General features: G+C 39.8%; 1 protein-coding gene across 1 annotated transcript; it reads left to right on the top strand.

Annotated features, from left to right (window-relative positions):
* The first annotated feature begins 7,012 nt into the window (after positions 1-7,012).
* LOC116907258 (methyl-CpG-binding domain protein 3-like 2B) lies at positions 7,013-8,618 on the top strand. Its single transcript, XM_032910214.1, has 2 exons — positions 7,013-7,057; positions 7,983-8,618. Exons 1-2 carry the CDS (start codon positions 7,013-7,015, stop codon positions 8,616-8,618), a joined length of 681 nt encoding a protein of 226 aa, XP_032766105.1.
* The last annotated feature ends 4,998 nt before the right edge of the window (positions 8,619-13,616 follow it).

The following is a 13,616-nucleotide window of genomic DNA, read 5'->3' as shown; positions in this document are numbered from 1 at the left end:
TTCTCCCTGCACAAGAAAGCAGGTGACTTCCTACAGTGCCAGAAGTTTTATAGACATGGTCCACAGTCCCTAGGGCCTCATTGAACTTAGAGGGCAAGGGGAAAATATTCACTTTTAATCTCGATGAACATGTTAGAATAGCCTTCAAGTATGGTTATTAAACACCCAAGATCAGTTATACCAGACTGTAGGGCAAGTTTCTTTGATTTTTTTCCCTAATTATTTCTCCAATAAGGAGAACAAAAGCCAATCCCTGGGCCAGGATATGGAGATGAGATTTTCAGGGTAGGACAGGAGAGGGAGGATTAGGAGTTGAACCAGGCACAGGCTGACAAGAAGTTGCAGACATGTAGGTTTGTTCAGGCACCAATAGATTATGGCCTCCACAGCCTTCTGAGGCCAAGGAAGTTGGGGCAGGATATTCTTCACCCAGCTAAGGTGTAATTTCAGCTGAATATTTTATAGAACCAGAATAGGATGACCGACCATAGACGTATTTGCCCCAAACATAGCAGATGTTTAGGTGAAGAAAGGGCAAAGTTTGCAGCAAGCCTGATGTGATTGTAGCATTGTGATTGTAGCAGTTATAGGCATTCCATCAGCTATCCAGGAATTGCTCCCCTCTGACCTGAGTGAAATAGGTTTTAGGGTCATTTGCAGCTCAGTTAATGTGCCATTGTAGAACTCAAGGCATCTTTGGACTCCTGGAAGCCTCTGAGCAGTCAGGGTGGCTGCTCTGGGTGCTAGTCCTTCAATCAAGGCAGCTGTAGCCATGCTAAAGGTTTAATGACTGTTAGGGAGGCAAATTATCTCCATCCCCAACATCTTAGGTTTTCTAAGAAAAACATCACATTAAAAGAGGTGTTTACAATAAAGTCTTTTCACTGTCATAAACAGTGATTTTGTGTTTAGTACTATTTAACTAAGAATACTACCTTTCCAAGTGCCTCTAACAAGAGGTGATTCCCTCTAACCTCTTGCAGGTGAAGCTTTAGAGTATGCATTGTCATTAGTGTAAATGAAGCAGGAGTAGAGACTAGGTCAAGTCCAGGCTGAAGAAAGATACTCCAGTGTGAAGAAGCAGAAAAGAGAAATATGGACCCCTGATTGTTGGAACAGCTGTCCCCACTGTATGTGAGATGTTTCCTAATATTACATCAGTTTTATGTAAATTCTTGCTGCAAGGAGTTCTGTCTGTTGCAGATACAATATTTTAAAAATCCATTCTCTTGCTGTTGAGTGTTTTGTTTAAATTCTAGTTGACAGCTATTATGTTTCTAGTTTCCATGACCAAAGCATACTGAGCACAGTGTGGCAGCGATGGCTGGTAGTGTGCAAGAAAATATGGTATGGCTTTGGAACAGGATTTAAATATGTAGCTTAGGGAGAACTGGAACTTGCAGATCCCTGCTGTTCATCCTCCTGATGATGGGGTTACCAACCTTGCCTGGTACAAGTTACTTATATTGTTTATATAGCTTTAATAAACACTACTCAAATGTTAGGGTAGATGGGCTAACTAAATTCCCAACGGCCTCCTTTGAAGGATCTCAGCACCTATGGTTGCTATCATTTTAATTTTAGTTAAATCATGTGTGTCTAATAGTATTTTACCGTGACTTCTTAAAAAAAGCATTTACCATCATTTAAAGAAGTTGAACATCTTGTTACATGTTTATTGATCATTTGTTTTCTCTTCTTTTGTGGAGAGACTAACCAATTTGCCACCCATTTTTCAAACTATTTCTCATGGGTTTTGTTGATATACTTTACTGGATATGTTTGGGTCCAGGAAATCGCCTCATATACATATAGGAATCTCAGTCAAGCAAGCAGTTTATTGAACACACACTATAATACTGGACATCCAGGATCTCAGAATAGCTGCACTCTTATTCTGCTCCCAGGGTAGGCTTTTTATGGGAAAAACCAGGTTCAAAGGTTGAAAGGGCAAGGACAGGTAACAGTTAGCTCCTAAAGCAAATTACTATCATCCAACCTTTGTGCTGATTGGTCCTGAGTAAGGTAAGGGGGATGGTGCAGGGGTGGTGAACAGGGGAATTTCAGAACATAGAGAAAACAGAGCATGAGTTGAGTTTTATATTTATGACCTTTTGGCTTATTAATAGCATTTTTCAGTATCAGCCACTAAAAACACAGTAAGCTTAAAAGTGGGTGCAGCGATGGCTGCCTAGTAGTCAGCTCTGACTCTTGATATTTTAGACACAATAGTTTATATTGACCTTAGATTTGATGGTTCCTACATAAAGCTTTGGGGCATTTCTTAAGAATAGCAAATCTCATACAGAACACTCAGAGCATAAAGAACAAAACAGGGTATGTGGTCAGGATGTCCTTGAGCCAAGTCACTTCTCTATATCATTGACTGGAAGGCCTGTTACAGTAACAATATGAAATAGCTAGCAAGCATAAATGAAAATGGCTACAGTTATTCTGGTGGGGTGGGGGCAGTCATCAGGCCAGAACAGGATACTAGTATTCCACATTGCTTCTCCAACACTGTAGGTTGCTCCCATATTTTTTATCTTGTGTGATAGATATTAGCAACTACTATAATTAATGTGTTACAAATTATGATTTTGCCTATGTGTTTTTAATTTACTCTTTCCAAAGAAATTAAGTTCTCCTCATTGATTTTAATGTTTTCATTCTTCTGTTTTTAAATTAGAGATCTTGATTATTTAGAACCAAAATTCTGAGGAAGAAATTAATAGTAGGTTGACCTGGACATAAATTTGGGAAAGCAGAACAAACTGAAATATTGCAAGGTAATGAATGAAGGACATTTGAAAGTGTAGGACTGAGTGACTTTTTATTCTGTGAGATATGATTAAAGGTGAAGAATGTGTATCAGGAGAAAAGTATCCAAGCATGCTGGATGAGACTATTTGTTATTTATCTGAGCACTTGGGCAGTGTAGGCAGGAGGAGCAGACACACAAGGTCATCTTTGGCTACATGGGGATTATAACAAGTTTGAGGTAAACCTTGTGCTACATTAAATGACTCAGAAGTAAACTCAAACTCCCCTATTGCCAAAACAAACATACAAACAACCCACTAGAGTCAAGTACATTCCAAAGCATGGGAGATAACAAACTGCATGTTCAATCAAATCCGCATATACAAGGAGTCCAGGTTAACAATACTGAAACATATTGTGTTCTATAAAAACCAATGCTAATGAAAATGGGAGACATGTGTCAGTGACATTCTTGCTAGGACTCAAGAAGGCCTGGGTTTAACTCCTGATGAAGAAGAAGAAAGAAGAAAGAAGAAAGAAGAAAAGAAGAAGAAGAAGAAGAAAAAGAAGAAGAAGAAAAGAAGAAGAAGAAGAAGAAGAAGGAGAAAAGAAGAAGAAGAAGAAGAAGAAGACAATGCTGATATAGCTATGAATGATAAAGTTTTTAGGGAATTTAGACAACATTGGTCATGCAACTGAACAAGGACTGGCAGCTATCATTAGATCAAAAAGTTTGAGACACAATTCATCTGAACAGAATTCAATTCCTAGAAGTTATATTGACCTCAAAAGGCAGATACATGGGAGCTGGTTCTTAGACTATACTCAGAGATGCCGCCTATGTCAGGATAGCAGGCCGAAATCCCAGTTAGACCAATATAGCACAGGACAAAATCAGTGGACAGGCGTGCCCCGCCCCCACAAACTCCAACGAAAGGCAGTGGAGCCAGCATTTTCATTAGTCCGTGTTTTGTACGCATGGGAATTCTGATTTCCATCAGATCAGCACTGTCAAGTGAGCTTTGGTGTTCTCTGTGCCATCATTAACATTGCTCTGAAGACCCTAGTCACCCAAACTGGCTTCAGAAGTAGTTGATTTTGTTTTATTTTCAGTGCAGGCATACTTCTTTGATTCCAATAAAATTAAGAATTAAGGAAAAAAAGTAGAAAACAGCTGAGACAGCTTGTCTCTTTAGTGCTTAAAAGTAGTAAAGGTTGTGGGCAGTGTGTATGTGTGGTGTGTATGTGTGTTCCTGTTAAGACAGGATCTCTTTGTTATGTATTTGTGCTGGTCTTGGAATCCACTATGTAGTTTAGGCAGGTCTCAAACTCACAGAGATCTCTACCTGCACATGCCTCCTGAGTGCTGCCCATGCCTCTTGGGTGCTGGGATTAAAGGCATGTGCCACCAAACTTGGCTCAGGATAAATAACCTAAATAGAGAAAATAGTGACCAGCTGGGTGTGGTGCTTGGAGCCTTTAATCCCAGTTCTCAGGAGGCAGATGGAAGATTTCTATGAGGTCCAGGCCAGCCTTGGCTGGGCTAAAAAGAGAGATCCCATATCTAAACTGACAAAATAGAAAATAGTACTGAATAACAGGTACTGTAGTGGCCTTTCCCATGTCCTATTTTGGGAATCTCCTTACCACACTCTCACACATCTTCATGGCTTTACCTTTTACTGTGAGCCAGTCCCTTGTAGCAGATATTCAGCTCAGTTTCCACGTGGTTCCCCCAACAACTACAGCGGAGGCTCCCCCTAAAGCTATAAACAGACTGAGGTGTCCATTTCTAAACAGGGCTCTCTTTTCAGTCCTCAGTGGGAGAGGATGTGCCTAATCTGGCAGAGAATTGATGTGCCAGAGTAGGAAGATGACTAGGGTGAGCCCCACCCTCTCAGAAGAAGAGTAGGGATGGGGGAGAGCCTTTCTGAGGGACTGGGAGGGGAGTAGCCTCTGGTATGTAAATGAACATACATAAAATGAAAAATAATGAAATTAAAAACTAACATTCAATCCCAAATTTTATCTATTCCAGATTGTTGTACTGAAGGATTGGGAAGGAATGATTGTATTTCCTTTGCGTGAATGGGGAATAAAATATGAACATGAGGTTCAGTTTAGGAAACACAAAATGTCAGAGATACTTAATTCCAAATAACTCTTGTACTTGGGGAAGTACTAATATGTGATTTTAAGAGTATATTTAAAAAAACCAATTGGTATTACTGTGTTTGGTCGAATTAGTAAAAAAGGTTTATTCCATTGGGGCATTCAGAGGGATACTTTGGTTTCCTGGGAAAATGGAAATTTGGATTCTTACATGTAACGTCAGATTATTTGTGACTGTACTCCTCACCTGCTAATGTGGTGCTTGTGTCCATCTCACACTACACTCCCTGTCTTTAGATTCCTTTCCCCAAACTGGGATGCCTTGTCTGGCCTCAGTAAAAGAAAACATGCCTAGTCTTATTCCAACTTGATATGCCAAGGTTGTTTGATATCCATGGGAGGCCTACTTTTTTCGTGAGGAGAAGACAGGAGGGGTAAATGGCAAGTAGGAAGAGGTGAGAGAAGAGACGGAGTAGAAACAGGAGGGGAATCTGAAATCTGGATGTAAAGTAAATATATAACTTAATTTTAGAAATGCACATACACAAAAAGAAATGTCTCTATAACATAAATTAAACGATGATGAAAATATACAGATATCTCAAACCCTGAAATATTTGTTACTAGTGTTTTCAAATAGGAAAAAATAATCTTGAGTTCTGGCTGTACCTCATACTCAAGGGCAGGGCAATTTTCTCCCAAATGTGTGGCCCAAAGTTTGATCCCCAGCACTGCAAAGCAAAATGTTGAGTGAATTAAAAAGTTAAGTGAAAATAATGTCTAGTAAAATTGATCCTGGTTACTTCCCTAACACCTGTCCCTGATAAACATATGCATATTTTCTAATTTTATCCTATACAAAATTTTTTGTTGGATGTGGTCATTAATACCCTTAATCCCAGTAGCAGGAAAGTAGAGATAGAAGGATCCCAGTCTCTTACAGGAAAATCACAAGGAAACCTCAAGGTCAAAGGTTTCCTGAGCTACAGAATTTCAAGGCCAATGTGAGCAATTCAGTCAAGCCCTCTTTCAAAAGTTATTGTGAAAGCATTTGGGGTACAGCGCAGTGATAGAGCCATGACCTAGAAATTGCAAAATTGCAAAACTATGAAGAGAACATGAGATATAATATATAGAAAGGTATAAATGAATCTGGCCTCAATAGAGTATACTGTTATCTCATTAGCTGCAGGCTAATGTATTGGAGGATGTATTAATCCTCCAAGTCAGAGTTTCAGAATGAGACTGTCTCAAAAATACAACAGAAAGAATTGGGGGAAAAAAAGGGTATAAGTGAATGTCTTTTCATGAAATCATAAAAGCGGATTTTGAAACTAGATTATATTAGAATTAAGATTCATAATATAAGCTCAGATCAAAAATAGAATTACATTTTTTCTAAGATATAACATTAGACATGAGTCTTTAAAATGTTTATATTAGGGTGTATAAGAAGGATTAATACCTTAGTCATTAGGGTAGGAACATACACCTGTATGTAATTATACCATGTTTATAAAGAGACAAGTAGAATAAGAATATGTAATTGAAGCTGGCCACTGGTAGTGTGGCCCAACACTCAGGAGGCAGAAGCAGGCAGATCTCTGAGTTGAGGCCAGCATGGTCTACAGAGTGAATTTCAGCCAGAGGTACACAGAGAGTTTCCTCTGTGTAACAGTTTTGGACATCCTTGAATGTAGACCAGGCTTCTCAAACTCACAGAGATCCAATAGCTCCTTCTTCACAAATGTGTGGGATTAAAGGTGTGTCACCTCATTTAAATGTTAATGTCTCTAATAACAGTATCAATCATATTTTTTATTTTGTTTAAAGACTTGAGCATCCTCAATTCTCATGGGTATGAGGCAGACTTTCCCTTGGATTGTCCATTGATCATTTTATCCACATAAGGAAAAGTTTCTGCCCAGTTTATACATGGGATGGAATATCCATCAACTGATTTATTCCCTGATAGTTATAATATTCATTGGTTTATCTGTGGGTTGGGTTAACTGAGAATTTTCTTACCTCTTTTCTATATGAAAGGAGGATTGGGGGAGACAGATACTGCCATTTCCATCAACTCAAGCCTTGTCTGCATCTCTGCAGTGAAGCCTTTAGGACAAACTCTACCACAATGGAGGAGCCTTCAGGAAACTCAGTTTCAAGCCAGCCTTTGCTAGTGAGTACTTATTGCACATTATTGTAGAATGTTCATCCTTGTCCTTCATCTTTGTATTTAAACCTCCTTAATTTAGTGCATAGTTGTACTTGACGTACCTATTGGCAGCTGTTAACTGTTTACTGGTGGAAGAAATTTACAATGTACTTCATCAGCCCAAAATGATCAGGCTTTGTTGTGTGAAACACATTGTTGGATTGTTTTTTTTCCTTGTATAGACATCCAGAGTTCTTGCACAAACTTGCATAGTGCATTTCTGCACTAGTGATGCCATTGTGTCACTGAAGTAGTGATCTTGCACAAACTTACATAGTGCACTTCCGCACTAGTGATGCCAGTGCGTCACTGAGGTAGTGATCTTGCACAAACTTACATAGTGCACTTCTGCACTAGTGATGCCAGTGCGTCACTGAGGTAGTGATCTTGCACAAACTTACATAGTGCACTTCTGCACTAGTGATGCCAGTGCATCACTGAGGTAGTGATCTTGCACAAACCTACATAGTGCACTTCTGCACTAGTGATGCCAGTGTGTCACTGAGGTAGTGATCTTGCACAAACTTACATAGTGCACTTCTGCACTAGTGATGCCAGTGCGTCATTGAGGTGGGTTTGGAGCAGCAGCTCCCAGTGGCCACAAGAAAGAAAACGTAGCATCCTTAATGGAAAATAGAGGGAATCTGTGTGTAACTTGTTTGATAGAGACCCCAACTTCATATCCTTGCTAGTCACATGAGTTAGGTGTCCTAAAAGCCTGGAAAGTAGAGTGTTTTTAGCAGCAGTCTTGGGGAGCTAGGCAATGCTGTGATCTGAGACCTAGTTCTTCAGAGAAAAGTAATAGTAGCAGATCCATAAACTAAAAAAAATTCTTTGTAACCAGGAGTAGATTTCATCCTGTGTTTTAAACTTCACTCTGTTTTCAAAGGGAAGACTCACAAGAAGTATGATACCCAACAAATTACAGAAGACAAGGAAGATCCGAGTGGCCCAGAGCAAGATAAAGACCAAACGTAGATCTGGTGGTACTTTCAAAGATCCTTTGAGGAGGACCAGTTGCATCTTCCCACAGCCTGTGACCCTAATAACTTCATACCCTGAGAATAAAACCAGGTCCAGGAGAGATGAAGCAAAGCTGCAGAAACCCGAACAGCTCTGTGCACTGCAGAGACTGGAAAACCTTCAAGTTGGAGAAGAGGACAGAAACCTATCATGTCCATTGAAGCTTGCAAACCCTGTAGAAACAATTGTACAGGGAATGCAGGATGAAGCCAACAACCAAAGTTGTGATAAGGATCAACTAACTCCTGGACAAGTCACCTCTGACCAGCCCCCATACTTGGAAACAACTGAGCAAGGGGCTCTTCAGCTGTCACCATCTTTCTCCAGTCAAGGGGTAACAATGCCAGTACCTCTTCGTCTGTCACCATCGTACTGCCTACAAGAAGTAACTACTGCAGACATCCAGAGACAGGCCTGGAAGGTAAAGAAGGCCAGGAAGAGACTGGCTGAGGCCTTGGAGGCAGACAGGCTTGCCAGGCAGGCAGAGAATATGAGGGAATAAACATGAGTGGGAAACAGGTGTTGAGGCCTCTGTAAGTTCTTGAAGGAACTTTTGTTTTGATTAGTTTTGGTTTGGTTTGGTTTGGCTTTTCAAGTCAGGGTTTTCAGATGTAACCCTGGTTGTCCTGGAACCCTGTCTCTGCCTCCAGATTATTGAGTTTTAAGACAAGTGCCATCATCACCCAGCATTACTTGTTTGTTTTTAAATAACAAATTGAAAAGACCCAACTCACTCCTTTTTAAGCTCTGGAAAGTCAAAGAATAAACCCAGTAGTGTTTTAAATAATAATGTTTCCAGTTTGGATAGAAGTGTTCTGTAAGAGATTTCATGTGAAAGCATCTTTTGGTCAGTTGTGATCCACAGTAGGACTCTGGAATAGATTCAACAGCAGCCCACAGAGCAAAGGAAATGCCTTATTTTATTGAATTTAAGTGAGAAGTGTCTATGTACTTAGCCATTAGTTTTGTAAAGCTACTAGGCAGTTACAAAGCCTTACCTTAGGCTAATTGGTCCTTGTGGCCTTGAGGCCTTGAATTTAATCTTCTGTTGCTTTCTACCATGGGACCTACTACTGGTTAGGTGTTTAGGTTTAAGACTAGACCTCTGGTTGCCTCCAGCATGGGAAGGGACAGAAACTTCAGCACGTATGCTAATTTGCTCTGTAGTGCTATATCCATGCTTTAACAAATAGATCCATCAATATTAGATTTACTGGGAGAAGAGCTCTTTACTCAAAATTGTTCAATCTCTGGTTAGAATTTTTAAAAATCTGATGATTATTAGAATCTCACCATGTTTACCAGGTAGACCTTGAGTTTGCTCCTCCTGGTGAATTTTATTAATACAAGAAGAATCCCATACCCGATTGTAATTATTTTAATTCACTTTCATTCTACAAGAATAATCTAGCATGAGGGGTTATTTAGTGTTTTATACTATTTAAGTTGTTATATTGCACTTATATTAATGAACATTGATCCATGAGATGCATCTTTCTACAGCATTGCCTTAAGACTTGTTTGTTTTTGTGGAACTCTGTTGCAATCCTAAACTATCAATAAAGATTTCCATTTTAAATACAAGTCTAGTGTATCTTTTAAGTGATAGTAATTTGATGGCATAAAGATACTATTATAGATGCTGTTATACCTGTCATCTATCTATCTGTCTATATAAGCTCTCTATTATGAGCTACATGTCCATGTCCTATAGCTAATTTAAAAATACATTCATTTTGTTGTTATATAAAGTCACGTAAGGTTATTTGCATTTGAGACCAAAACATGACTGAGAGTGGTAGCATATACCTTTGATCCCAGCAGTGGCAGGCAGATCCCTGTGAGTTTGAGGCCAGTGTGATCTACTGAGCTGGTCCTAGAAGAGAAAGAGCTTCACAGAGAATCCCTGAGTTCAAAAATTAATAATACACTTTGACATATTTGTTTATATCCCTCTACCATACTATCCTTCCTGTCCTGTAGTCATTTCCACATCTACTTTCTTTTTTCCCCAATAACCCCCTGATCACATCCCCAATCTGCCTTCTCCTATGAGGGTGTTCCCCCACCCATCCACCCACCCCTTTCTGCTTCTTTACCCTGACATTCCCTTACACTGGGGGATTGAGCCTTGGCAGGATCAAGGGCTTTTCCTCCCATTGGTGCCCAACAAGGTCATCCTCTGCTACATATGCAGTTGGAGCCATGGGTCTGTCCATGTGTACTCTTTGGATGGTAGTTTAGTCCCTGGGAGCTCTGGTTGGTTAGTATTGGTCTAATGGGATTGCAAAACCCTTTAAATCCTTCAAACCTTTCTCTAACACCTCCAATGGGGACCCTTTTCTCAGTTCAGTGCTTGGCTGCGAGTGTCTGCCTCTGTATTTGTCAGGCTCTGGCACAGCCTCTCAGGGGACAGCTATATTATGCTCCTATCAGCACGCACTTCTTGGCAATAGCAATATTGTCTGGGTTTGATAGCTGTATGTGTATGGGATGGATGTGAGGGTAATCTAGCTGTAACATCTGACACCCCATTGATCGCTAGGGTTGATTTGGATGATTTGACTGTCTAGGCGGGTGTCCCTTTTCTCCCTCACCACTCCTTGTGCATCCCTCCCGAAGCTGCATACTAGGTTGAAAAGTACCTTCCCAGAATAGAGGAGGACCAGTCTTTGGTCAAGGGTGCATGAGTAGCTGCACTCCCCTGCTAGACCCTCCAAACAAGTCCACTTCTTCTTTCAAGTCCTCATTTTATTTATGGTTCTATGTATCTATAAAGTCCAGGATTTAGAAACAAGACGTGTCTCTGAGACTTAAGTATCCAAGAAGATATTTTTCAGTGGCCAATCTTGATGTCAGGGCTACTGCCTTCATCCCCACTTTGTCTATATCTTCTTAGATATAAATGAATTACTTAATGTAATGAATCAGAATCCAATGGAACAGAAAGTCCTGAGGAGAGTTTGACTATACAAGGAAGGGAAATTAGCCATGTGGGCATATTGTTTTGGTTATTCTTGGTTAACTTGATTAGATGGTAAGATATAAGGCATTTTTGTAGAAGTAAACTTCTGAAACAGCTTTTGGATGCCCATGAGTTCATTTACAAAGTTTATTATATCCTGGAGACTTTGTCCTAATGAATGGCTTAATGCATGAATGCATTCCAAATCTGAATAGAAGTAGATTGCTAGAGGTTTGTTTTGATGATTACAGCCTGCTTTTCCTTGTTTTGGTTCAGTTTTTGCTTTTTGAGACAGCATTCCTCTGTGTAGTCCTGGTTGTCCTGGAACACAATATGTGCACCAGGCTGGCCTGGAACTTGGAGATATACCTGCCTCTGTCTTCCAAGTGCTGGGATTAAAGCTAGTTTCACTACTCCTAGGCTTGAAGATTACATCTTGATAGTAACTCCTACCTCTTGCCCTCAGATTACTAAGCATCACTGGGTGATCATCTGGTACCCATACAATGTATGCCCAACCTTTTGACATTTGATGTTATTGTTTACACAGTCCATGTTCAGGAACTGCAACAGAGATTTTAACATGCACAAAAAAGTATTTTAAGTAAGTTTGCAGTTTTATGTTGGACTGAAGTCATAGCTTTCCTTAGCTGCAAGTGCCTGCATAGTGTCATTGGGCCATAGGTTGGACACACTGTCAGTGATGATACACTGATCCCATGATGCTTTGCCACACCACTGCCCAGGAACAATAAAAAGATCTAATTATAGATTTGAACTTCTGAATCTGCTCAAAAAACTGCCTCCCTCCTTTGAACCATATTTTTTTTTTAAATATATGTCACAGTAGCAATGTTGTGCCTGTTTCCAAGCCCCAAAAGACCACCAAGGAACCAACACTGATGTCATATTTGGTTCTCTTTATTACAAATTCAAGCTTGGGCTCTCTGCCAACCCTGACAGAGGAGGATGGGATGGTGGAGCAGCCCGTGTCCTCATCAAGATAAGGCTTTATAAAGAATGGAAAGCAAGCAAGGGGGCTTAGACCAACAAGTGGGCACTTTGAATCAAAACCATGAACAGTCACAGTGTGAAAGCACATCTGAAACAATCAGACTAATCTTTGATTGATTGGTGCTAGGTAGTATCTAGCTAATAACTCTAGCCAAGGGCAAGCCATAGATGGAGTCCTTCCTGGTACTTCGGTGTAGCCTGGGTTCAGTTGCAGGTCAAATTCTTAGGCCTTTTTTTCTTTTAAGATAGAGGCTAGTCCCCAGACGGAGTAGGTTTGGTCTCTCAGTAAACTCTAACATAGCAAGTTTGGAAGAAGCCAAAAGTTTTTAGACTTAGCTAAACATCTTTATAGTATTTGCTGCTTTGGTGACTGGAGTAAATTTGATTTTAGTTTATTTGGGTTAAATATTGGATAAAAAAATGAAGCAATAGCTATGTCTTGTACCTCTTGTGACAGGTTCTAAGGGTACCTTATGGGTACCTTACCTGTTCTATGGGCTTTGTGTACAAGTTACTCCATCCCCAGTTGGTAGTGATTCAAACTATCCTCTTATGCATCTTTTGGCTTGTTGTCCCTCTCTTTTCTCCACATTTCAGTAGGTAAACCTAGTCCACTGATCATCAAACCAAAGGATAAATTTAGTCTTATCTAACTCCTTTCTGACTGACTCCTAGCACACAGGGTAACATGGTATGATAAGCCTGTAAAAAAAAAAAAAAAAAAGTCTACCCCTTTAACCTGAAATTTCTCTCCTAGAGCTTCTGTCTGTTTTAACTCTCCAATTTTTTTTTAAAATGCATTTGAAGAGCAATTCATCTCTTCAGAATTGTGTAATTTTTATAGGACCTATTTCAAAAAAAAAAACTGACTCAGGAAATGGTGAGTGTTATATTTGTTAATTATCATCAAACTTAGGAGAAGAAGCTTAAAGTATATACTGTTGCTTCATGTGAATATTAAACATTTCCTTCTTTGCAGTCAAGTAAAAGACTCTTTGTATAAGATAAGATATCCATGCCAGCAAAGATTCTCTGTAGTCCATTAGGTTTCTACTTATGTGGTACAAGTTTTAACTCTAGAAACCTAGAGATTTAGGCTAGTCCTTGAATTTTTTGGCAATGGTTGTCACTCTCCACCACTTCACGCAAAAGCCATAGGTAGAAAGAACTCCTACGATTCAGAGTGGGAGTATTGGTACTTCGGCTTCATTCAAGGCAGAATAGCAGGTAGGTTTCCTAGGAAAGAATATGAACTCTCCATTCAGATGACAGGAAAACTAGAGAAGATTCTGAAATACAAAAGGATGCCTGAATTTTCCATCTGTCTTGGTAGTGTTCAGTTAGATCATAGGAGATCAGAGGTTTGCCACATACTCAGGCAGCCTCTCCATCCCCACACCTATTGTAATTCAATCTTGGAGTAGTTTCCATCTCTGGGGTCGCCAAAGAAATTGTGAGGACATTTTCCTGTTTTTATCAAACGTAATTCATGGTTTTTCCCCCTACTGAAAGTTGTGAGTT

Source organism: Rattus rattus, chromosome 8 (genome assembly GCF_011064425.1).
Source record: "Rattus rattus isolate New Zealand chromosome 8, Rrattus_CSIRO_v1, whole genome shotgun sequence".
Lineage (NCBI taxonomy): Eukaryota > Metazoa > Chordata > Mammalia > Rodentia > Muridae > Rattus > Rattus rattus.
Note: the sequence above shows the minus strand (reverse complement) of the source record. Positions and strands in the feature narration are given on the sequence as shown.

What these genes read in the sequence shown, in the direction of transcription:
- LOC116907258 (XM_032910214.1), top strand. Translation starts at nt 7,013, where the DNA reads ATGGAGGAGCCTTCAGGAAACTCAGTTTCAAGCCAGCCTTTGCTA. An exon ending in TTTCAAGCCAGCCTTTGCTA is followed by an intron (nt 7,058 to 7,982) that starts GTGAGTACTTAT and finishes CTGTTTTCAAAG; the next exon opens with GGAAGACTCACAAGAAGTAT.